The sequence below is a fragment of the Nomia melanderi genome, chromosome 6 (assembly GCF_051020985.1).
Source record: "Nomia melanderi isolate GNS246 chromosome 6, iyNomMela1, whole genome shotgun sequence".
In the NCBI taxonomy this organism is placed as follows: Eukaryota; Metazoa; Arthropoda; class Insecta; order Hymenoptera; family Halictidae; genus Nomia; species Nomia melanderi.
This window is the reverse complement of record NC_135004.1, coordinates 13827958-13854028: the sequence shown is the minus strand read 5'-3', so window position 1 is coordinate 13854028 and position 26071 is coordinate 13827958. Positions and strand designations below refer to the sequence as shown.

The window sequence follows — 26071 nt, the reverse complement described above, 5'->3', positions numbered from 1 at the left end:
TCGAATAATTATTTCTCCCAACAAAATAGGAAACAATTGTGTCGATTCTTTTAGTTGGTAGATATTTTTGTAGAAAGTACTTTTATACGAATATTTGTTTTTCGAATTGTGCGATATTTAATACTGAATAGAACACCAAATGTTCTAAACACAAGTCTATGTTTTAACAGCGCGTTTGAAAAGATAGGGCCTAACGAGGTAATGCAACTTGGATGATTAAACATATGAGTTTCGAACGTTTGTGTGGATGAAAGAGTAAATGGTGATTTTTCTATCATTAGAATGTAACTTGTTTTTATATTTCTTTAGACCCCCTTTATTAATTTGCAATTCTAAATATGTAGAGCATGCGAGCATGTGTACACAAACGTAATCAAAACGAGTCAACGATTAGTTGATTGCATCTAATTCATTCAAGAAGTTCTGTTCCAAATTTCCTTTATTCCAATTAGAAATTGTCAACGATCAGCGTTCGTTCCTTAGCGTCAACATCCAAAAAGAAAATGCAATAACAGTAACATGAATAAATAGAACACAACCTGTCGATAGTAAATAATTGACGATCGAACCACAGAAACGAACCTTCTTTACCGATTTTAATAATTTTAATAAGGAAATTCTGTAACATTGAATTTTTGTACAGAACCAAAGTCGACGAACTTTCGACTATGTGGAAGTGGACTGAAGGATTCCATGGGAAGTGAAACCTTGCTTCAAGAATGGGATGCAAGTCTAGTGTGCTGGAGTGCTTAGAGGACAAAGGGGATGCCGAAAAGAGCAAGTCGCTGGAAACACTAGCCGAGGAACATCGTATCAATGGCGGTAAGTTTGTTACTAATGCACGATAGTTTGTTGCTAAATGCATGAAACTTTAAGGTCTTAATTTAAGTCCAAAACTTTGGAACTATTTAAAATCCTGCTACTTCTTTATAACTTTAAAGTAATTTTCACTCTGAAATCAATGATATATTTCAATGACCGTAATTTTTTTCTATTACATTCGCCAACATTCTACCAGTGTTTATTATTATATTAATTTACTAGTTTACTAGTTTCTCGAATGTATTATTTCGGTAAAAAGTGAAAAGAGTATCGACACAGTTAAAACCTAACCTCGTCAATTATTAATATTCCAACTTCATTATTTCATTCTAATATATTCATCGAATAAGTTCAATCACATTCTCCCTGACCTCTCATTCTGCAACCGAACCATTCATCATATTTTCTGATCAACATTTTCATCTCATAAATAATTCACAACCGTAAAGATCACGCATCTCGCTGATACAACGTACCAATCCCTCGAGTCAAATTATAATTCACGATCAAAGACACTGTAGTCAGAATCTGCTTCTATCTTTCTCTCTGGCAATCAAACATTCTAACTTTTCATCTCGTTAAAAGACAATACAACATCACAAAAATAATTTTCATTGCATACATCTCTTACATTCCGAATCACTGTTTATTAACTTCCTTTAGATCACTCTCCACCACACATTTAACAATTTCTCTCCACTTTCAACTTCATCCAAACTTTACACGTATCAATTTCCTATAAATCAAGCATTCTCCTTGTGCATCAATCTTTTCTTGCCAATTATTCAATCTCTTCCGATCAAAGTTTCATTTAATTCAATAAAAATAGCGCCTCATTTTACATATTTTACTCTTGAAATTTAAATTTATATAGAAAAAATATATATATAATATGTGCAAAATGGAGCTATTAACGGTTATTATCATTCCAACAGGTTCTGAATTTGATATATTAACTTCGAGACATGTTGTAATTCGAACTCCCGAATTCTTTTTTAAAACCGGGAAAAGTAATGCGCGTTGCAGTGTATGGCAGATCTGAAGGGGTTTAATATAAACAGGTCCACTAACACGTGTTCTCTCAATAAAAATTTTGCATACAAGTTTCACATCGCCGCTCTGTCAACTGGCCCGACAGTCTTTTAAAAACCATCCGCAGTATCGGACCGAATCGTTTCCACGTAATGAGCCTCTCGTAAATCTGATATTCAACTACACAGTCAAAAATTATACACACCGGGTGCATGGATAGCGCACTTTAAATTTTCTTTTCCTTTTCTCGAGATCCGATACACGTCTCGCGGTAAGTAGGCATGATATCATTATGGAAATATTTCTCGATCGGCTTCTGTCCCGATTATGATGAGAATTATCGTTTACGATCTCCGGGGAATGAACCAGTGAACAGTATGAATCGATCGGATCAGTTTGAACATATTTAAATGTACACCGATTAACAGTAGCACCGATATATATCTTGTGTATTGTTTCCTTACATACGAGCATACTTTCTATTCTCCTTACATTATTAAAACTGTGGCTTGAGAAGAACAAATTTTCCTGGATATACACAAAAACGACTTCTAATGTGTTTTAACTAGATACCGGAGTATCTTATAACTAAAATACTAACATCTAACGTCAAGGGATACATCGACATAGTGTTTAAATTATTTTCTAGTTAATACAATTTTTAAGAATAAAGTTCAACTTGCAACTTGTTTACTCAATTATACATCAATAAGAGCACCTTTGTTACATTATTTTACGTATTCTATCAAGATCCATTATTTTACATATTCTACTACAATTTAATTCATTAATCACTTCACGTATTGTATCAAGATAAAATTCATTATTCCACTTTACATATACTATCAAGATATAATTCATTATTCCACTTTACATATACTATCAAGATATAATTCATTATTCACTTTACATATACTATCAAGATTTAATTCATCATTCACTTTACATATACTATCAAGATTTAATTCATCATTCACTTTACATGTAATATCAAGATTCAATCCACTGTTCGTTTCACATATTACATCAAAATTGATTTCATTATCCATTTTATGTATTCCATTAAGATTTATTCAACTCTTACTCTACAAAGAACCTATCTATCAGCAAACTCTTACGTGACTAAATATACAAAGTAACACTAAACTAGTATGAAAATTATGTTGTACATTATTTATCATGAGCAATGATACGTGATGTATGATGCACGTTCGAACATGTTCAAAGCTGACCACCCGCGAACCGGTCGTACTCCCGCCGAAGCGAGAAAGCGGATTCTTTGTATTTCGCCCAGCAGGCATTAATCGAGTAGTAAAAATAAATTACAACCGGCCTGGGGCGTAGCTGCGTCACTGATGCGTACGTTTTCGCGAAGGAGAGTACACATCGGGCAAACACTGATTCTCCTTGACCTAGTCTACGGCTCTGACCGCGCCGTGGTAGACTTCATTCGAGCGAATTGTCCGCGACGTGAATTAATCCGGCGAGCGAGCGAGCGAGCGTGTGTGTGGCGTTTGTGCTTTTTAAAAACCGAACGGCCAACTCTATCGGCCCTCGGATCGAACGGTTCAAACGGAACGTCGCGAATTGGCTCATTATGCGTCTAAGAGATATCCTGCCGTCAAGGACCAATAGAAGCAGCAGTTACTTGGCCCCAGGGAATTTTTAATGAGGCCATGAAGAATCTATGGACCTATTCGAAAATATTTTTTTTATTTTACGGCCGTGATCGGAAATGCTCGTTTTATTCATGAATCTATTCGAAAATTTTTTTATCGACGGATCCATTCGAAAATATTTTTAATCGATCGATATCCATTCGAAAGTAATTTTTTAATTGATAGATCCATTCGAAAATTTTTGTTTAGTTTATAAATATTCTTTTCTCTTCATAGGTGTCTTTTTAATTTGATAAATAACATCCTTTCTCGAGTGTGCGTTTGCAAGGAACTGTTTTTCGTACTCGTGTATGATTCGATACTCGAAGTTTGTAATTCTGATAAAATGTAACATGAATGTGAGGTAGATATCTAAAATTTATAGCTTAAATTGATTAAAAAGGAATTTCCTCTCTTTCTCTATAGTCATTACTTATGAATATGTAACTTTAGGAATTGCTGACTTGCTTAATTTTGAAACTTCAGCCAGAGTCGCGTTAATTATATGCAGGTATATGCATTAATCAATTTTAACTACATCTATGAATATGTATTAATCGATCGTGACTGTATTACATGAATACGCATTAATTAATCTAGATTACCATATTTTCACCCCTATTTAAAAAATATGTAAGCCTCTTTTTCTACTATAATTTACGAGCGTACTAACTGCGAATTAGATATTGAGTAAAAATATTCCACTGTAATAAAATCTTTGATAAGAAAGTGTACCATTTTGAATTTATATTTAAGCTACATTTGAGTTCTACTTATCTTTAATATACTTTATCCATAAACATGTTACTTTGTATAATATCATCCATAAAATATTCATACTTTTTGCTAAACATATCAATTATTTTCTTTCAATCTTACTGACCACAACAGGAAATAGAACGTTCAGAATCTTTCATACTCTTCCACTTTCAAACTTTCTGCCAACATTCACATTAATGTTGCATCAAACCAATCAGCAATTTACTTCAGCATACTTTCATAAGCACAATAGAAAATCTACACTCTCCCATGCTCTTCAAAGAAATCCTGTTTCAACATTATTTTCACAGTGACATGAAAATTAACAAGAATCTCTCAAATACACAAGTTCCTGAAAACAATATTCAATTATATATTTTAAACCCGTGGAAGATAAAATTATAGTAATTGTATACCGATCTATTCCAAATACTTCACATGAACGAAAATTTACCATTTCCGTCTTTCAAATGACAATCCTCCCCAGTAATCAACAAAATCGTTAATTATCGTTTAAATTTTCCATTTCTCTGCTTTTCAAATGACCCACTCAAATGATCAACACAATCGTTAACTGTCCTTCAAATTTTCCATTTCTCTGCTTTTCAAATAACGATCCGTACAAATGATCAACAGAATCGTTAATTACCGTTTAAATTTTCCATTTCTCTGCTTTTCAAAATAACGATCCACACAAATGATCAACAGAATCGTCAACTACCCTTCAAAAAATTTTCCATTTCTCCGCTTTTCAAAGAACGATCCGCACAAATGATCAACAGACTCGTTAACTATCGTTTAAATTTGCCAGTTCTTTGTCTTTCAAATAACAATCCACACAAATGCTCTACAAAATCGTGAACTATCCATCAAATTCGCCATATCTCTCTCTCTCAAAAAGCACTTAAATCACGGAAAGATACATTTCACGTTAAAGTTGATGCTCTTATCAGGTGTCCCTAATTATGAGATATTGTTCGACCACGGATTCCTCCGAGCGTGTACGGATTTAACGAGCGTTGTAAGTAGGTATTGTACTGCAAGTTTCTCTGACGACCCTATCTCGCTCCCTGGAGGCCACTCACTCACGAGCAGAATTTTAACCTGTACAATTCGGTTCTCTCGACCAGTCGCCGTCTTTGAGTCGCTTACAACGCGTCGTACGCCGTGCGTGCCGGCGATCTTCTATCAGCGCTTTCGCGCCCGTGATTTCAATACAGAACGTGCACCGTCCGTTCGCCGCCGTTAAACGTATTCCCGGTACTGTTATTCCCGAAGAGAGAGCGCGTTTCGTGAAACAATCATCGTCCACCTGTTACTCGGCCAAGTGATCTTCAAAAAGAAAGAAAAAAATAACATTCTTCTCGACGCATCATGATCGTTCTACGAACGCTAAAACTTCCAGTGAAAATCGCACAAATTTTCTATTCCATGTAGCGCGTTCCTCGAATCACGATCTCGGTGATTTGTGAATCGTCGGACTGTACTGTGAAATTATGAGATTTCGTTTCAATACTTTCATCGTAATTGATCCTAGTGTTTTAATACTATCAACGTACCGATCCGAGAGTGTTTCGGTAATTCCACCGTACCGATCCAAGTGGTTTTAATATAGAAACGTACTCGCGTTCCACATGTCCGAGGAAAGATCGAGAGAACCGACGGTAACCACTTCAACGCGAAGCAGTGCAGTGTGCTCCCGTCGTACGTGTGCGTTGCGCGTTTCCTCGGGATCGCTTTCGGTAGAATCGGACCGATATGAAGGGACGATCGGCGAGTGATCGACGCGCATTGCAATAGCGAGGCTCGCTTAGGAAATTCCTATATGGCATCCCCTCCGAACAAGTATTTCTTTCCGAACGAAGATGAAGAGACCCTCCTGCAGGACACCTTGCTCAGCAATGGTGGGTAAAGATGAGAATGGTAACACTCTAAACTCTCCCGTGTCGACTAAATATAATTTTTACTGGTTCGCTAACATCCGTTCCACTTCGTTGGTCGATGAGAATTCTTTCAAGTTGTCGCGGCACGAAGGTTTCGTCGGTCGTAAAAGCGTTAAAGGTCTCTTCGATTCTGTCGTTGGGCCATTAAATTTACATCGGTATCTCCGAAGATCGTTCTTTAATACGATCGCGCACGAATGGACTCGTGAATAACTTTATTGCCGCGACTTTGAAGATTGACGAAAAAAAGAAAGAAGCAGCCGGAGAGAGATCCATTTAACCGGTGCTCGTAAACGCGGGACACGCGATTTAAAAATGGCAGGAAGAGATCTTTTGAGACGTGCCCCGTCCGCGTCGTCGTCACTCGTCCCTACGGTGCACGCTATGCCCAATTAAGGTGCCCCACTTTCGATCAATTATCTTTAAACCTCTGATCCATACGAATCGAACGATAAACGTTGAATTATGCCGCCGTAAACGGGAAAAGTGAGCTCTCGGCGGTCGCAATCTCGAGCGAGTCAACCCTTTGCGGCCGGGAGGCGAATTCTCTTGGTCGCCGTTACATTCGACGCAGATCAATTGTAAAATTTCGAATTCGACGTTCGATTCTCCGTGAGGTATCAACCTATAACGTAGAATTCAAATTGCTTTGTCTTTTAAAACTTAGCCAACCGAATGGACCTCCCACATTTCTCACTTTGCAACGCGCTATTTGTTTCTTTCGTGGTTTAAGTCTTGAACTGGGGATACTTGCAATTTAATACCTTTCTTGCTTTCGTAAATAACTTAGAATCAAACCTTTTGTGCGAGATGCATTAAAGTTAGGTTATAGTTCTTTTAGGCGGTTGCCTAAGTGTTGGTCTATGCAAGATTTTATATTTGTTGCAAATGACGTTATCGATGTCTTATTGGAAGATAGGGAATATTTGTAATGAAAAGTATTGCCACTTTTCTATCGGATCGTTGAGTTGCATTGGTAACTTTACTTAGGGAACATCCTTTCTATTCATTCTATTCCAAAGTCGCTCGTGAAGGATTTATTATAAGTAAAATTGTGGACAAAATCGTGGGTGTTAGTGTAGCGCTAAAAAACGAATTTACATGAATTAAAGCACTCGATTAGCGAGATAAAGTACTGACATAAGTTAATTTTATTATGCGTACCCGTTCAATCGAACAATTCAATTACATCGGTTCGATTGTATCGAGACGTATAATTTTATTCGATAAAACATTGACGACTCTTCTTATCAGTGGCGTACTGGAATCAATCTTCGTTCCGAATTAGAAATTAAAAGCTACGGGTGGATTCACTCGGCAAACGAGTCTTAATTGCCAGTTCAATAAGTCTTGATCCATTGACCCATATTTATCGTGACGATCTAGGTTATCCGGTTCTTAACGAGCCTTCCTTTTATTATTATCAAGATATCGATTAATTGCTTAAGTAATAAAAGCGTATGTTGCCGATCAAGCTTCTCAATTGACAACTCTGTTGCTCCGAAGTGAATTAATCTTCTACATGTCAACAAGCATAAAATTATTCGTTTTTCAGAATTTTCCAATTTCCCCTGAAAATACGTACACTGAGAAAACATGTAAACGTTGGTACCTCCTCTGTTTCAGGGAACACGGATTACGACATTTTGGATGAGAAATCACCGTTCGAAGAAACTTCTGGTATAGACGATGACATAGATTTTTTGACAGCGGTAGGTCGATTTTTAATATTTTTATTATCCAACCGACTATTCTTTGTCTTCGAGTTACTCAAAGTTTTCAATCTTAATTCATACGTTGAATCTGGAAACCTAGTCTTTAGAAAATGATCATTGGCGATGGAATGTTATTATATAAATTTACATTATGTAAGTAAATTATTCAAATAACGCATTATTCGAACAGATGTAATTAATATACCGTGAACAATGAATATTTATTATCTGTATAAAATATTAGAATAGGAATTCAGTTGTCTAATCATCTTAGAGAAATCTTGATCAGGAACTATTTCGAATAATGATCCATCATTATGATCTGATTCCTGCCTCACGGGATGTACTGAAAATCCATTGTTCCGCGATGCGGACGATAAATCTAATCTAATCTAGTAGTAGTCGTAGGTGCAACGCTTTAAAGATAAATAACGCAAAAATGTTGTGTACGTATCGTTATCTCGATTCTTGCTAGCTGCAATCAAAGATAACAGTCTTGAAAACAGCGATTCACTTCGTATTGTTGAAGACAAAACAAGAGGCAATCGAAATTGCACGTCCGTCGCTTACATCTCTCTCGAGACGTGTTGAAAGCACTTATATTTCAGAAAAATAAGTAATACGATAACACTATTTAGCTGCAAGAGCTTTTTCTTTCATCTTGTCTTCGTGTGGTGTCCCGTTTTATTCTTACTTCGTATGGAGTCCTTTTCGCTTCTTTCCTTTTGATTTATTAAGAATTTAATAATAATTTTAATAGTAAATAGTTCCTTTAAACAATGCCAACGAATAGTATTCTCAATAGTTGATATAGATGCAGTCTTTCTAGAATTGTTTACTTAAAATATTTTAGCATCTGCCTCATTCTCACGTTTCACTTCTTACAGAAACTTTTTGTTCGACCTCTTCAATTGAATTCACGGCAATTAATATTCCTGCGAACCTCCTTATCACATCTCTCTTCTTTTCCACGTGTAATTTTGCATTCCAGCTCCTTATCATTTCCAATACAATGTAACGCAGAACATGTTTCCATTACCTTATAAACTTTTATCTTCCACGCTCATTAATATCTTCGTATCGTTTATCAAACTTCAACTACCCTTTTCAATGTTAACACGGAGAGAACCAGTTTTTATGGGAAAACAAGATAAGCGTGGAAAGCAATTCAGAAGACCCCTAATGTATCTATAGCAGTGGCTCGCATCCTGAGGTGACAACACCAAGCATATTGTAGTATGCAAAGAAAATTATACAATGAAACAAAAGAACACGTTTGTGAGAAGAGTGTAATGAAATATAAACAATTGTTTTACAAAGGATTTTTTGTTACTTACAAATATCATAATTCTAGTTAATCAGTACAGCATATATTAGTAAGCTAAATTCGGTTTTACATTTAAAACTGGCATATCTTGCGTCTGTTGGCTGTAATTTGAAAACACATAACACCCATATCGGAAATGTTTCATAATCAAAAGGAACACTGGGACACTAATAATATCAATAACACACCAAAGGTACACAATTCAAAGGAATTGTCAAGTGTGACACACAAGCGAGTGAAAGTTGAGAAACGCTGTTCTGTAGCAGGAGTGTAAAGCCGAGGAAGCTTCAATATATATCGATTGTCAACTAACGCAGCGGATTAAACGGTCACTGAAACGAAAGGATAGAATAGAAAAAAATCGATCAGTCAGTCCGTCCTCTTCTCACGGAGTTTAAACCCGCAATTAACCCCTTCGCCGCGCTAGTAGAAAACACGTGTGTAGTTCCCAACATCACAATCGCGAGTCACGTGAAAAATTCATCGGATGTTTTGATTGAAGTTCCTCGGAAGGAGGAACAATAAAGGATTACACACGGTGAACTATAAAGCAATTACCTAACCAATTACCGATCAAATATGAATCCCATCAACTATTAATGGCTTGACTACGCGAACCGTGAAGGAAAGACCGAGGAGAATTGCACGTTATTTCAGATCATTTTCTCTCTCGTTCACAATGACATAGGCTACACCGTGCTTTTCTTGCTGTCATTCTCGATACCGTCTATAGACAGGGAATAAAGAAAGCTGCTGTCTATAGACGGTCTATGGGCACAGGCGAAGCGCAGCCAGAAAAGCCGGATGAGAGAGAGAAGGAAAGAAAAACAATGCTACAAGAATGGATTTCGTTCGAAGAAAGTTTTAAACAACTTCGGTATTACACATTATTAACTGATTATTAGACATAACATTAGTTATTGTTTGAATTTGCGAAAGATTGGTTTTCTCTATATTCCACTATGAAAATTGATGTTCAAGTTTGGCCAAGGGAATGTATTCATATATGACTCACGCGGTGAAAGTGTTAAACACAATGTAACGGTTCACGACTAAGGACTTCTCCATAAATTGCAATAAGAATCGTGATTCTACGAGTCATCTCGGGGGATTAGAGAAATTTATAGTTAATTCTTTCCGAGATACTGGAAAATTATTACGCTGGCTTTCTTGCGTAAAGATTAAGTTCGCTAGTAAGCTTCCAGGGAAAATATCAAATCGTATCTTTACGATGAATTCTCTTTTTTTTATGAAGACCTGTTAACGTTAATTAATTAATCGGAATCTTTGCTCGGAGTGGGAGGATCGAGGTGATGGATTTTTAGCGTTGATTTCCGTTGTTTCCAAGGCTTCGTGTGAAGGCGTCTCATTAGAATTCTAACATCATGATCGATTTTACGGGCCAAGCGCTACTTTTCATGCATAGCGTATGAACTATCGACAACTGGCCAGCTGAATAATTGTTATTCTCGCTACTCGGTTCTAGTGTCTACCAACATTGAAACGTTTACTAATAGGGTGATTTGAGATTTTAAAGGAATGTTAAAATAAATTAAGGATATTCATTTTCGTTGGCGCTAAACAATCAATTAAGTAATTTTCTTAATTTTCTTAATTTCCTCTCTGTTCAAATCCAAGATATTTCTAGTATTAACATTTCGTATCTGTCCATGAATAAATATGAACGTGTTGAATTAGAGCCTTATCTTCGTTTTCTTTTTTCATCTTTAAAGATTAAATGAAATTTAGTATTCCGTGTTGATCTTCTAGAGATTCGAATTGAAAATATTTCGCACGAACCGTATCGTGATTATCTTTATTCACGTTATTTACGGATTTCATATAATTTTATAAGAATTTCGAAGAACGAACTGTTCTAATGAACGTTTTTAATAAACATTTCGCATGGACCGTATCGTGATTATTTTATTTATGTAACTCATGGATTCCACAACAAAATTTTATAATTTCGAAGAATGAACATTGAACAAATTTTAAAGAGATTTTCCTAAGGATATCTTGATCTTCTGAATCAGTTTTTCTTGACACGAAACCTAGGCGTTAGTAGTTCTCCATTCTCTAAAGCGAAGTGGGAGAATGACTTGAAAGAATGAGGATAAAGATCCATTTCCCTGAACAAAATCCATAGTTCCTTTTTCCATGTCACTGATAAGTTTTTAATCGCACTGTTTTAAGAGCTTTGATTTTCCGTCGGTTTCGCTTTCGAAACGTTGTCGATTCACCGCGGTATCGATCCTCGGCAAAAATCACGATGATATCGTATATTTATATCGATTCTGGTGACGTTTTATCAACTGTTTATAGAATTATCACTACCAATAACTATGTTGTCGACGAGTTCTCGGTTCCACAGAGTAGCTCTGTTATCGATAAAATCGAGAAAGGACAATCTCGCCGCGTGACGACGACCGATCAGTATCACGTCGGACGTTCGCGAATCCGTTTTCCGATTGCTGTGTACCGAAATCATTTGCGAATCAATTTCACTGTTTTGATAATGAAGTAGGACCTCGATTGACCTCGATTGACCTCGATTGACCTCTCGCTGGATATCGTGTTAGATTCGTGGTAAAAATTTCGAACGGAATTTGAACAGCAAAATTACTCGATTCTTTTGAAAACAATTGAAACATTGTTCTTTTGTTATCAATTATACTTTATATCAAATGGACGTAGAAGATACCTAGATTCTTCCTTTTCTTTCAATAAATTAACAGTCGTGTCTATAGTCCAGATAGAAATTTGGGACAACACCTATTATCAAGGCAGCAGTCTATTATTCAATGTTCGTTAAATTAAACCTCGATAATTTATATCCTCACATTACACCCGGAAATGATTGAATTCGAATTTTACAAATCGAAAAACTTCTGGATTCGCCACTTGTCTCAACTGTTCGCCCAACTGAATCGGATAATCGAGGTTACTATTTTACAAATCATACTTCCAAAATTATGATCCAAGTTCTTTGAATTCATAGAATATCCAAAAAAATTCGCGGAACACTAAAGAACTCCGAATTTCGACAGTGACCAAACGTAACCGCAATTAACGATGTTTACATCAAGAGAACGGGTTTAATCAACGGAAAGTAATCTCGAGTGGCGAGGATCAATTCGATCAGTTTCTACAATCAACCCTGGTGCTTGTTCCCTACACGATAAATTATGCGTTATTCCTGATCGGTCGATTAAATTTGATTGAGTGGCACGCTCTCTCGACCGGGAGAAACTTCGAACGCGCGGTTCGGTTAATCGAATAAGGGATGATGGAGAAAAGGCAATCGACGCAACCGCGGATTTTCATCTGCCCCGCCATCGACTACACCCAGCAGGATGTGTGCAGGGAACCGACGAGGTCTTGGTACAACTGGATTTTGGACGTAATATGCGGCTCGGGTCAGAAAAAATGGCACGCCAGTGAAAGCAGAATGTACGTAAACGCGGCGCCTCCGTCGTTTGTGTTGACCGCACAGGTACGTGGTGCCGAACCGTCGAGAAAATTCAACACGGAAAAGTAATAATGCAACTCCGTCCATGATTTATGAGTAGAAAGTTTTTATGTGTTCTTTACCATCGATCAAATTTTGGGCCGGACCCGATGCCGATTTTGGAGAATGTTTCATCGTGTTACGAACGTTACGACCTGTCGCGAGGTTTCGAAATTTTGTTTCTTGAAAAATAAATTGAAATTTGTGTATTCTACCATCGATCCGATTTTTTATTCGATGGATCGACTTTGGAGAATGGCTTCGTTTCGTTACGTTATAATATTCTCGCGAGGTTTCGAAATTTTGTTTCTCAAAAAATGAATAGATCCTTTATGTATTTTACCATCGATCAATTTTTGAATGGTGTTCGAGGCTGATTTTAGGAAATATGTTTTGTCACGTTGTTAAAGTTGGTTTCGATATATACTGTTTCGTAAAAATACCATCCACTTGTGTCTCGTAATATAAGAACGCACTTTAGAATGTTTATTTCTAACGTCAAAAATACAATTTGAAAAAGCCACGTTTCTTCAGTGTCAAGGGAGATAATTTAATTTTGAGAGGCTACGTTTTAAGTAAGAATAATTTTTGCTTTCTTACTGTCAATTATTTCTACAGGATAATTGCTTTTCTTCACTCGGTGCTCAGCTCGTCCAATAATTTAAAGAAATGAAATCGAAACGACTCTAGGTATAACAATCGAAGATCAATTGTTGAAATAATTCACTGTTTCGTAGGTGAGAATGAACTATACATAAATCGAGAATAAATTTTATTTGGAATACAGAAATGTACAAAGAGCGTTTACAGATTCGAAATTTAGCTCCCGTTTCTAACGGGAAAACAGAGATATTTCAAGTTACCGAACAAAATTGAAAGGTAGGACGAGAAAACATGTCCCTGACGTCAGTTTATCATCATTGCACACGCGTATCCCGTGTTCGAGACGTGTTCGTAAACAACACTGACGATGATTCAGGATCATTTCAATATTGTTTGAACCCCGCTCCGGACTAGGAACGTTTCATGTGCTCAGAAGGGCGAATAAGAAGTGAGACGTCGTTATTTTCCAGTATTGTAAAAGGAAGAATTTAGTACAAATAATTTAAGCATTTTCTTTTGGAATTTGAACTTCAAAAGAGTGAATAAAAAGTGAAACATTATTATCTTTCCAATATGTTCATGAGAATAATATAACACAAATAATTTAAGCATCTTTTTTTAAATTTGAGCCTCAGAAGGGTTAATAAAAAGTGAAACATTATTTTTCCAGTAATTTCATGAGACTAATGTAATACAAATAATTTGACCATATTCTTTTTAAATTTGAGCTTCAGAAGGGTTAATAAAAAGTGAAACATTATTTTTCCAGTAATTTCATGAGACTAATGTAATACAAATAAATAATTTAAGCATGTTCTTTTTGAATTTGAGCCTCAGAAGGGTTAACAGAGCGAGACACTGTTGATTTTATATTCCAAACAAAAAAATATAATAATACGAATACTTTTAGGATGTCTTTTTAATTTGAATTGTTAACCATCGAGAAGTAATCAATATAACCGAGATCGTTGTAATTTCGTATTATTCAAACTTCATTTCTCAGCGAATTAACCAGCCAGCACCAAATTCGTTTGTCTATTTCAAGTAGCTTTAACATGTATAGGTTATTATATCAACGAGGACGCAGCTTTTCAAATCGGACACCGTAGTTAAGACGAATGAAAAGCTCGAGACCACAATATGGGAAGAATAAAAGTGTGAAGGAATCCCCGCGTGCTCGACGACGAGCTAAAGTTTATAAAACGACCCCGACAGCGGAACTATCTAATAACAGTGATCACTCAGAATTAGTAGGTCCTTACAATCGAATCAGAACGAATATGATCGAATTTAATTAATCTTTCATCGCGTAACTACTTTATGATTGTTCTACTTATACAAAGAAACTAGAAAGAAATCAAATAATAATGAATCCTGCTTCCGTTAATCAATCATTCGAAGAACAACGATTACACAGTGGATCTCTAAATTTCTTTACTCAGTAATGCGTTCATATTTTCTTGTAGCATGTACTTATTTCACTTCGTTTATAATTAGTCAGAAAAATAAAATTGAAGTTTGTACTTTGAGTAAAGAATCATTTTTACAGAATATCTTTCAAGGTAGTCAAAGTTTCAACTTCTCCCTTGGTTATCATTGAAGTATCAATTATTCTAATCATCTGCCTTGTATCAGTAGTACAATGTTCATACAGAATTAAAGAAACGAAATTAATCCTTTACAATACACCGATGAACGCATTAACATTAATGTCAAAAGAGCTGGTTCAATTTTGATGGTTCCAAACATTTTCAATTTTGATTTCAATCCATCAGTTCTCGAAAGAATCACCAAAAAATCACGTTGTCCGATCAAAAATGTTCCAAATCAGAATGGGAGATTCGTTTGCATCGGTAAACATTTTTTGTTACAGAAGGGGCCGCAGGATATCGACGCTTATCCGTTAACGAACAGTGTTCCTAGTCTCATCAAAGTAAGTAGGCCTAGTTGTTTCCGACCTATCGGCTCGCGATCGAACAAAACCGATAGATAATTCTGTTGACACACGTAAGATTTATCGTGGCATTTATTATTTCTTTCGTATCGAATCCCTCGAACGTCAGATATTGTTGGTCTTCCCCAAAGATGATCAGCAAATGGATATACTCGCTACCACTTCGAGGCGGTTGGGGTGGAGCGTGTCGGTGGCGAAGGACAGAGAAAAGGCGGTGGAGTTTTTCCAAAGTCGGGGTCACGAGCTAATAATCATCGATCATCGTGGGCAACGCGCCGCGGAAGCTGATTCGATTTGTAGGTATGGCCGGAAATTACTTTACAAATGCCCAGAACTTCACGCGTCAGTTTATTCGATATATTCTTATGAATCGATGGACGAAAATTCGATTTTATTCGCGTACGACCGAAATTCTTGAAGGTATGGGTCGGAAATTGCGTTACAAATGTTCAGAAACTTAACGCATTTAGTTTGTTTGATATATTCTTATGAATCAATCGACAAATTTGTTATTTTATTTATGTACGACCCAAATTCTTGGAGGTATGACCGGAAATTATATAAATGTCCATAATTTAATTGAACTTTTGTGTTCTTAAATTGAGTACTATATATAATTGTTTTGATTTATTTACGAGTCAAAGAATGTTTGACGAAAGAGACGCGTTTCTATTGAATCAGCAATTTTCCGAGATAATAGTAAAAAGAAATGTTTCGATTGTGATGTTTGTTTGAATATTATTTTCAATAGGAACTTATCAATGAGTCCGAAAACGATTTTGATTTCAGGGCGATTAGGTCTAGTCCCGTTTACCACAATTCCGTTATCATAGCTCTAGTAAAAAAATCGTAAGTTAATTTGTTCTTTAAAACAATTCTTATTGTTTACACGTTTCGATATCGTTTGGAATGTTTATTCTCGTGGGCTTCGACAGGTACTTCATGTATGGCGAGAAAGATAAAATCGTGGCACTGGACTTGTTAGAAACAGGGTTTAACAGAGTAAGTTATTGGCATCTCTATAATCTGTGGAAGACGTTGATTGAACGGCAATTATCTTTTGTTTCTTTTTAAACTCATACTGATTGAAGTAAGATTGAATACAATGCATTTGCAGAGAACATTATTGAAGCCACCGTTAAACTTTGCAACAATTTTGTAGCCCAACCTTTGGTCAAAGTAGAAACTTTATAGTGTAACTTCAGTTTTTGTCAAAATAGAAACTTTATAGTGTAACTTCAGTTTTTGTCAAAATAGAAACTTTATAGTGTAACTTCAGTTTTTGTCAAAATAGAAACTTTATAGTGTAACTTTAATTTTTGTCAAAATAGAAACTTTATAGTGTAACTTCACTTTTCTTCATTAATGGATTCTTATTCATTTAATGGAAGAATCTTGATTTCCTTTACTGTTTCGTACGTTTCAGGCACTGATGGAGTGCTCCCACGAGGGAATATTGATAAACGAATTGGTAGGGATATACACGAGCGCGTTGCTGCCAAGGACTCAGCTCGCGGCTGCCAATGCACTGTATCTGGCTCTTGATAGATGCCGCGATATGGTACATGTAACCAACGATAAGCACATTGTACAGGTAACGTGAGTAATTGTGAAATTATTGATTGCTATCAGTATTACTTCCATCTGCGAAATAAATTCCATACCTCATACGTCGAGTACTCATTGCAACTAATTGCAAGTATTATCAGAAATACATAATATTTTCAAGTTTAGAACATCTGTTCCAATTACGTTCAAGTGTTAAAATTCTTGATTACAACACGGTCTAGACTGTATTAACAATCACCATTACTGCTGAATATACTCAATGTAATATAAATCGAAGTCCCAATCATTTATTAGAGAAATACTTGTTATTGTCGTCTCTCATCTTCGATTAATTTTTACTATAAGATTGACATCTATGTACATCTTTTCTGTGAAACATCTTATACGAACTCTGACTCTACGTATTCACTGGTACTACTGTCGATCACATTTTCTGTGAGTTCATGTAAATTCAGTTGAACGCTATCGTTCATTCTCCGACACGTTCGTCTTAATAGAATAAATATTAATTACAATTATTTTAGATTCCTTATGAATATCATTGTAGAATATTTCTCTCGTTAGCGAATGAAACCATACACTGAACTACGAACTATTCGAATTTTAATTACTTCCGACACAGTAAATCTCTGTTTTAATTTATTACAGTTTGTTAATAAAATCAGCGAGAAGTTATTAGGCTATAAGACGACCGACATGTTGGGTAAGAGCATCGGGGAGTTGGTGCACTACGAGAACTTCGTGGTCATGGAACAACAGATCAGCAAGGGGCGCGAGTTCGAGGGGAACATGAATTGCAGACGACAGAACAATCAAATGATCACTATCAACTGCAGGGTGATACCTTTCTGCACGACGTTAAAGTGAGTCAGCTCAATTTCCCTTCGGTAATTAATCCACTGTAATCGAACAGCCGTGTTTTTCTCACTCTCGGATAATTTGTTTGTTTTTTTTCTTTTTCGTAACTTTTGTTCAGGAAACCGACTCATTACATATACATATATGACACGACCTACTTGTCGGAGAACATCGACCCGCTGAGTTCAATGAGTCCACTGCCCAGCCCTTTGCAACCACCCTTCTCGAAAGTGGGTCCTTTAACTACAACGCCAAGGAGGCCTTCGGATGTTAAATCCAACGCCACCGAGGGTGATCCAATTTTGACTTAGTTCTATATGTTACTTAACCCTTTAAGCCCTAACAAATTTGTCTGATTTTTTCCCTTTATGTGATCATGTTTCTAAATACTTCAAGAATATTCAAGTAACTATACTTTTATTTAACCCTTTTTAAGCCTTAAAATGTTGTCTTGTTTCTTTCATGTGATCATATTTCTAAATATTTTAAAAATATTCGAGTAACAACCAGTGTTCAGCGCGAACTTTTTTTCTATACTTTTACTTAACCCTTAAGCTATAAAATTTTGTCTCATTTATTTCTTATATGCGATCGTATTTCTAAATATTTCAAGAATATTCAAGTAACAGGTGTTCCAGCGCGAATCTTTTTTCTATACTTTTACCTAACCCTTAAGCCATAAAATTTTGTCTCATTTATTTCTTATATGCGATCGTATTTCTAAATATTTTTAAAATATTCAAGTAACACCGGTGTTCAGCGCGAACCTTTTTTCTATACTTTTACTTAACCCTTAAGCCATAAAATGTCTGAATTGTTTCTTTCATGTGATCATATTTGTAAATATTTTAAAAGTATTCAAGTAATAGGTGTTCCAGAGCGAACCTCTTTTTCTATACTTTTACTTAACCCTTAGACCTTAAAATTTTGTCTCATTTATTTCTTATATGCGATCATATTTCTAAATATTTCAAGAATATTCAAGTAACACGGGAGTTCAGCGTGAACTATTTTTCTATTTTATAGTTTTACTTAGTCCTTTAAACCTTCAAATTTAATTTTTTTCGTTTATGTCATTGTGTTTCTAAATGCTTCAGGAATATTCAATTTACACACGTATCTTGCATGATCATTTTTTCTATACTTAACCCTTTTTGAACCTTAAAATTTAAGCTTACAATCTAAGCACATTTAGGCCATAGCAGTATTTTAATCGAATTGTTCGAGCTTCGAAGCAATCAAATATTTTCTTTCGAGGCGGATAAAAAACTACTCTTTTTATAATGAAATTTCAGTATCCAACGGAATATTACTTCGACTTTCATAGTATTTCACATTCAAATTTAGACGTATTAAAGACATTATAGAATTCTATTGTTAATTCCTTAGACTGTTGCTTTCTTAAATTGATAAATACTTCGAGAGCTAGAATCTAGGTTATCGGAAACGTCTATCAACGATTGCAAACATATCGAACAAGTAATCAGAATTTTTATAGTTTAACCGGTATCGACCAACAATCGAAAGATAAAGACATAAGATTCTCAAGTGTAACCTGTTTGCAGTATTTGAAAATTGTGTTTTGAATTTAGGCCGCAGGCGGTCCAGTTTGCAGAAGTTGCACGCGTTGCAATTAGAGGCGCCTATCACGAAAGTCATCACCCTCCTATCGAACGCCATTACGGAAGCCACAAGTGCCGAGACAGCAGCGCAGATCGACAAAGTAAGGTTTTCGTATTTATTTAAAAAAGCAAGACGTAATCATTAAACAAACCCTTTGTTTCAGCTTTTAATTCAAAATCAATTTGTACTATATTTTTCCTACAATCACTTTCAAAAACATCAGAATTTTTTTAAATGTACTCTACATTTCAGAAGTTTACAATTTTTGTCTTACTTGCAACGTCGAACTTCAATTATTCTCTTACAAAACCTCGGTACTTTAAATCATTTCTTTATGCCCTTTCAAATAATGTTTCTCATTTTACCACTAACATTTCACTAAAAGCTAGTCACCTCAGGAATCATTGAAATAGTGCTTTACTTTCTGAAATGAATAATATTACAGTCACCTGCAGGTGTAAATATATGCACGAACTTTGATTATTTCAGGCAATAGAAATGCTCAAAACCACGGAACTGTACGTGCCATATCTTAAAGATGACAGGAATTACAACGACCCCGTAGCGTCAGATCTGCTTGGTGCTTTGCTTTCTGTAAGAATTTCTCATTTTTCTCTACTTAACCCATTCGCCCAGAATAACGTGTCAAATTCGTATGCATTTCAAAATTCTACCGTGGTGTATTAATAATCATTGATACATCATATTTTTCGTTTTCCTCTGTGATACCGTATTTCCAGTTTCTAAGTATTCTTTGAATTTTTACACTGCATCGTCTACGCGCATCTTGTCCACGAAATTTAAAAACCGACTGCTACGCGAATGAGTCAACCCTTTACAGTTAAAAGTGGTCACCAGATATAACATTTTCCGACGAGATATAGACATTTTTTGGAACGAAGCAATGAGAAAACATAAGCTAAATAAGGAAGTTTTGTTTCAATATTTCACACATTGATGCATCATACGAAATTTGATATTATAGAATTTTATAATTTTTTATATCGAATTAAGTGGCAAGCGAGTCACCTCTCGAGTGCAGAGGGTTAAAACAAATTTCAACGTTCATAAATGTCTTCTATTAAATGGAAACGCAGTCACCGAGACGAACATGGGAATCCAGAAGATCCTCCGCGGAATCGACGCGGTTGTCGACTCTACGAGCGGTCACGACAGCGCCGAGCAGTTCGCGTATGCAGATCAAAGGATTCAGGGGACCTCAAGAGATCGCGGAGATACTCGAAAGATCTATGGAATGGAATTTCGACATATTCAAGCTCGAAGTTCTAACAGAGAAAAGGTAATCTTTGTGAAAGTAACATTTCTTACTAAATTCCTGTGGCGTTGGATTTAAGCGAAAGTAGCGGCAAATTAATGTCAACTTCAGAACCGTTCATCTTCTTCATTTTTCGAGCACACCGTCGTACTTACAAATTTAAACTTTGTTCAAAGCGTGATCAGATTAACACTAACTGCCACGTCACCCGAATACGGGTGACATTTTTAACGTAATCTTGAATTCATTTTCTTGGTTACGTATCGAACTAAGTTTTATTGAATGTGTGAGATATAAGTAGTAAAGTAATCGTTAAGAATCTTGCCTCTTTAGTTTTTGCTTTAAGAAAACTGTTTCGATTGCATGGTAGTTTTAATGGTTTACTTGGCAGTCGAAGCGTTAAAAAAGATATTTCCTTTTATGCAGCAGACCACCCTAATTATAGCTAGAGTTTTCTTCAGAATTTTATCGGATTAGAATATTGTTTTCAAAGAGCATGTACTATTTCTTCGGAATTTTAGCAGATTAAAAGATGTTTTCAGATTTCATTGAAGTATCTATCAGTTTCCCTTCCTTATTTTTAATCCCCATTGGTTTTAGGCCGCTGCTTTTCCTGGGGATGACGATCATGAATCTTTACCGAGTGCCAGCAAGATTAGGCTGCGACGAGAAAATCGTACAGAACTGGCTGGCCGTGATCGAGATGAATTACAGATCTCAAAACAGTTATCACAATTCAACTCATGCCGCGGACGTCCTTCAAGCAACCGCCAGATTTATGCAGTCGGAGAGACTCAAGCAAATTCTGGAACCTCTGGACGAGGTCTCGGCTCTACTCGCGTCTGCTGCTCATGACGTAGATCATCCGGGCAAATCAAGGTAAACTCAGAATTTAATTTCCCTCTTGTAGCGTGACTACAGATACTGGATATTTCTTTCTAATTTTACATCTGGTGCCAGGCGGAATAAAATTTTCGTCCGAACAAAATTCGTAACATTGAAAATAGAATAGACTGACATTTTTGTTGTCTACAGTTCCACCGAACGAATTTACATCGTAACTTTATAATAAATATCATTGAATTGTTGACTTAAGTTTCATTTTTGAAATTTCAACTGCAACAGTAAATTGATTTTATATTTGAAATCGAACTGATCTGAGAAGAAAGGTATCACTGATGATGTAAGTAATTAATATTCGACAGAAGTATTCATTTATTTCATTGAACAGTGAACTTACTTTGCTAAACTGGTTACAAAATAATCGTATTCCGAAAATAGTCTGTAAAAACTCGTTCCAGCCAGTTTCTTTGCAACGCCGACAACAAATTGGCAATACTTTATAACGATATATCTGTGCTTGAGTCACACCATGCAGCTCTGACGTTTAAGTTAACATTATCCGACGACAACGTGAATATCTTTAAGGTGAGTCGAATAGAATAGATTTAGAGTTCATTTGCTTGGAAATAGAAAAATGTATATAGTAAGGTATATACCTGTACTTGTGTTCTAGAATTTGGAACGAGATACGTACAAGCATGTTCGTCAGACAGTGGTGGACATGATCTTAGCAACAGAGATGACAAAACACTTCGAACACTTGGCCAAGTTCATGAACATTTGCAGCTTGAAGGTTGGAGACCCAGCAGATGTACGAATCACTAATACTTTTTTAACAACTTACTTTTCTATTAATCCCCTCGAGTAATTTTACCGTTTACACAGTTACGTGCTCTTAGGTGTGTACCAAAATAGTTCTCGTATTTCGTAAAATAATCTTTCTTCCGATAACTATACAACTTTCTATCGTTCTTAACCTTAACATCAACTAACTTATGTTTTACTTCATAAGGATTATTTCGCTCTTAAACTTGTAAATTTCATGTATTTACTAAAATACTATTAACTTTTCCTTTCCTTAGAAAAATGTATCTTTTTCCGGTTGTTTCTCGTATAAACTATGTTAGATTTCGATAGTGATCGAAAATTTGATGAGTCATCTGATGTTTGAATGTTTCTTATAGTTTTATTGAAACCAGAACAAAGAAAGTAAATGTTTTAGGTAGAAAACTCTTAATACTCAGTGTAGTACTGTATACCGTGTTTTTAAATCGGTAATACTATTTGAAGTTCCTTAAAACGTTGAATGCCGCACCATTTTAAGGTGCAGAATAAGCGAAATGAAAAAACTACAATATTAACTCCTTTGCCGTACAATGACGAGTGAGACTCGTGATGAAGATTTCTAAACTAATTTAATAAGAATCAATGTTGTTCATTACTCACGGATCAAAGCAAATAACTATTTTGCTATTATCAATGTATTGTCTTCGAATGAAATTTCCACCTGAAGTAGAATGGAAAATTTTGTTGTATTTCTTACAAATTGTCGATAGTAAAATATTACACGATCTTATTAACGAAAGTAAGTAACGCCAAGGGGTTAAATGATTTCATTATTATCGCAGGTTTGTTTTGCTGAATGTCCCTGAATTAGAGGCAGCGTTATTTATAATATAGGAATGTTTTCATATAATTATCATTTAATTGAATTACAGTGACTGAAATTTGGGCGGGGGTCACCGATGACCCCCCATACGGCATTCAATGTGTTAAAGTAGTTTTTAGCAGTCTAACAGAATTTCTAACATTAATTTCAAAGAATTGGAAATTTAAATGCAGGGATACATCGACTCCCTGGACATGTCCGTAGTGTTGCAACCGGAGAACGTAGCACTGGTCAAACGGATGATGATCAAATGCGCGGATGTGTCGAACCCGACCAGACCAATGAAATGCTGTATCGAATGGACCAGGCGAATAGCCGAGGAGTACTTTAGTCAGGTAGAATTTCACTTACTTGAAAATATTGTGTAGTCATCCCTGGAGCATCCTTTCATCAACTCATCTAATTTTTCCATGGTTATTAATATACAATTGTTCGTATCAAGAATTAATCAAAATTGAACCCTTCATAATTTACTTCTGTCTACTGAAAAGTTTCGCTCAGCAACCTCGAACGTAATTTTTAATTAAAATTGTCTAATGATAAAGAATAGTGGTTAACTGCTAATGTAACTCTAGCAACTGTTGCAACTCAAAACTATGTATAGGAAGACTATTTTTCTTGTACAATGTAAAGTAATCAATCTTAGAATTTCCGATTAACAAATATTCAGTGAAAGTAACACGTTACTCAAGAATATTTCATCACTGTCAAAACGAGATTGAATTGTACAAACCATTTTCTAAGATCTTCGATCGTCCTTTCAGACCGACGAGGAGAAAAGATTAAAACTGCCCGTTCTGATGCCAATGTTCGACAGGTTAACGTGCTCGATTCCGAAATCACAAATCGGTTTCATCGATTTCATCATCAACGACATGATCGAAGCCTGGGATGGTTAGTATCTGGATTATTTATTATTTTCTTTGTTTGTTATTTTTATTTCTTTACAAGAGGGTTCTCTGATTTTCTAGCATTCATCGATATGCCGGAAATGGTCGGCCACATGAGACATAATTACGAGAAATGGAAAGAATACAATGTGAGTAACTTTTTCTAAAATACTCGAATCGTCACACATTGAATTTCTTTTACTTTCATATTTCTAATTTCCTTTGAAAATATTGGAATCATATTACGTGTTTCTTTTCCTTTTATATTTTCAAACTGTCTTTCGAAATATTTAAGTAGTTTCTCACGCATTTCATTACTTCATGTTTTAACTGTTTTTGATTTAATGTTAATAGGAGAAGGGTATAACGACTCTACAAGACATCGAGAAAATACAACAGAATCCTGAACTGCATATATACAGATTCACGTGACCCATGGAATCTATTGGAAATTCTCCCAGCCCTCCCCCCCATTTTAACCCCTTTTATTCTCGTCCGTCCCTGAATCTTGAACGCTGCGAATTGTGCAACGATTTGTAAAATATTTGTAATATTTAATAGAGTAATATGACACGTCGTACGCTTGTAAGTTCTTTTTTTAGAAAATATACTGTAATTCATTCACGTTCGCTGCACAGTTACTCCAATTTTCCACCGTCTCCCCACCCTGTGTCGACGCCCACATTTCTCGAGGTCTAATTTTGAACTCGTGACAAGGCAATGTGAAAAGGCGCGTTGTATAAATACACTGTTTAGTCATTTTAGCTGTAGCTCGAATTTGAGTATCAGTCAGGTACTTTGTTTTATTATGACGTGGAAATTACACTAGAATATTTAAAATACTGCAAACTGTAATGTAATCCATTAGATTCAATCATACAATTGTGAATCAAATTTCCAATGTTACACATTTATTCATAGAATTTTAACCAAACCTTGCTATACTGGAGCAATCATTTTCAATTAACAGCTGCTTCGTTTAAATTAATTGAAGCTACAAGAAAGGTCCACTTACACAAGAGTCTATAATCTCGAAAATTCTTAATACAGAATAATTCAAAATATACAATTTGAACTGAATAAAGGTGTGCCCCTATATTCTTAAAAAATGAACGTTTCTTATGTAGTAGTTTCAAAAAATTCATACATCGAATTTTCTTCTCTCCCTGTTATATACTTTCCAATCTACGTTCCCTGAAATCGTCGAAGATTTAAAGAAAATAATTAAAAATTCCTTCAGACTTACACTTTCACGTTCTCCGTATCCCCGAACTATCCTCTCCCGCTAGATCATCGTTTATCCTAAGATGGGACTGGTAATCTCGTTCGAATTGAAAAGAACTCATTTGATTACGGTAATGATTTTCATTTCACTTTATTGTTTCTCAGCCAAAAAGAGATGTGTGTGTGAGTGTACGAGCCTATCGCTAGGCGTTGCAGAAATGTTACACAGAATATGGAACAAGAGATGGTTTTTTTCGTGTTAAATGGGTAATGGTGTGTGTACGACGTATGTAATGATAATATTTATATATATAATCTATAATTTAATCTTTGGATCGGTAAAATTTCGTAGAATTTCACATATAATAAATGCTTTTTCAAAATGAAGAACACACGCTTCTTCTGTGGTTACACAGCTGATTTTTTTTCCTGAACGATACACGAATTTCCGTATTCATGAGCAACTGAACGACAAGAATAGAAAACAAACATTCAAAATGCTCTCGGATTTTGAAAACCGGTGTTCGTCGCATACAACGTAACGACGTTTCGTGTACGAAACTACTTGGTTGAGCGCAATGTCGGTGAGAAAGCCATTATATATCCATTTTTCCGTTACGAATAGTTACAAGAATCGGTACGAACTCGTTACTAAGTCACAGAGTACAAGTGGAGATTTTACACAAACCCGCTAAAAATTGTTTGGAGTTTCTTTTTTCCTTTTAAGTATATTATATCATATCGTTTGCACGTTTCTTGTTTCCTTCGTGCGTGAAACAGCACACACACAGAGAG

The 26071-nt window shown here is 35.7% G+C and overlaps 1 protein-coding gene across 6 annotated transcripts; it reads left to right on the top strand.

The window, feature by feature from the left end:
• The first annotated feature begins 676 nt into the window (after positions 1-676).
• On the top strand, positions 677-25666 carry Pde8 (phosphodiesterase 8). 6 transcript variants are annotated; one of them, XM_076368554.1, is made up of 19 exons: positions 677-822; positions 7841-7926; positions 15244-15303; positions 15434-15624; positions 16114-16173; positions 16260-16326; positions 16751-16918; positions 17542-17756; positions 17870-18042; positions 19344-19474; positions 19864-19968; positions 20472-20674; positions 21251-21529; positions 21952-22078; positions 22167-22286; positions 23336-23497; positions 23927-24056; positions 24134-24201; positions 24407-25666. In XM_076368554.1, exons 1-19 carry the CDS (start codon positions 720-722, stop codon positions 24482-24484), a joined length of 2526 nt encoding a protein of 841 aa, XP_076224669.1. In that variant the 5' UTR covers positions 677-719; the 3' UTR covers positions 24485-25666. The 6 variants fall into 6 exon arrangements, with proteins under 6 accessions (XP_076224669.1, XP_031848685.1, XP_076224670.1 ...); XM_031992825.2 differs by having other exon boundaries at positions 22167-22304; XM_031992827.2 differs by lacking the exon at positions 677-822 and having other exon boundaries at positions 7826-7926; positions 15456-15624; positions 22167-22304.
• The last annotated feature ends 405 nt before the right edge of the window (positions 25667-26071 follow it).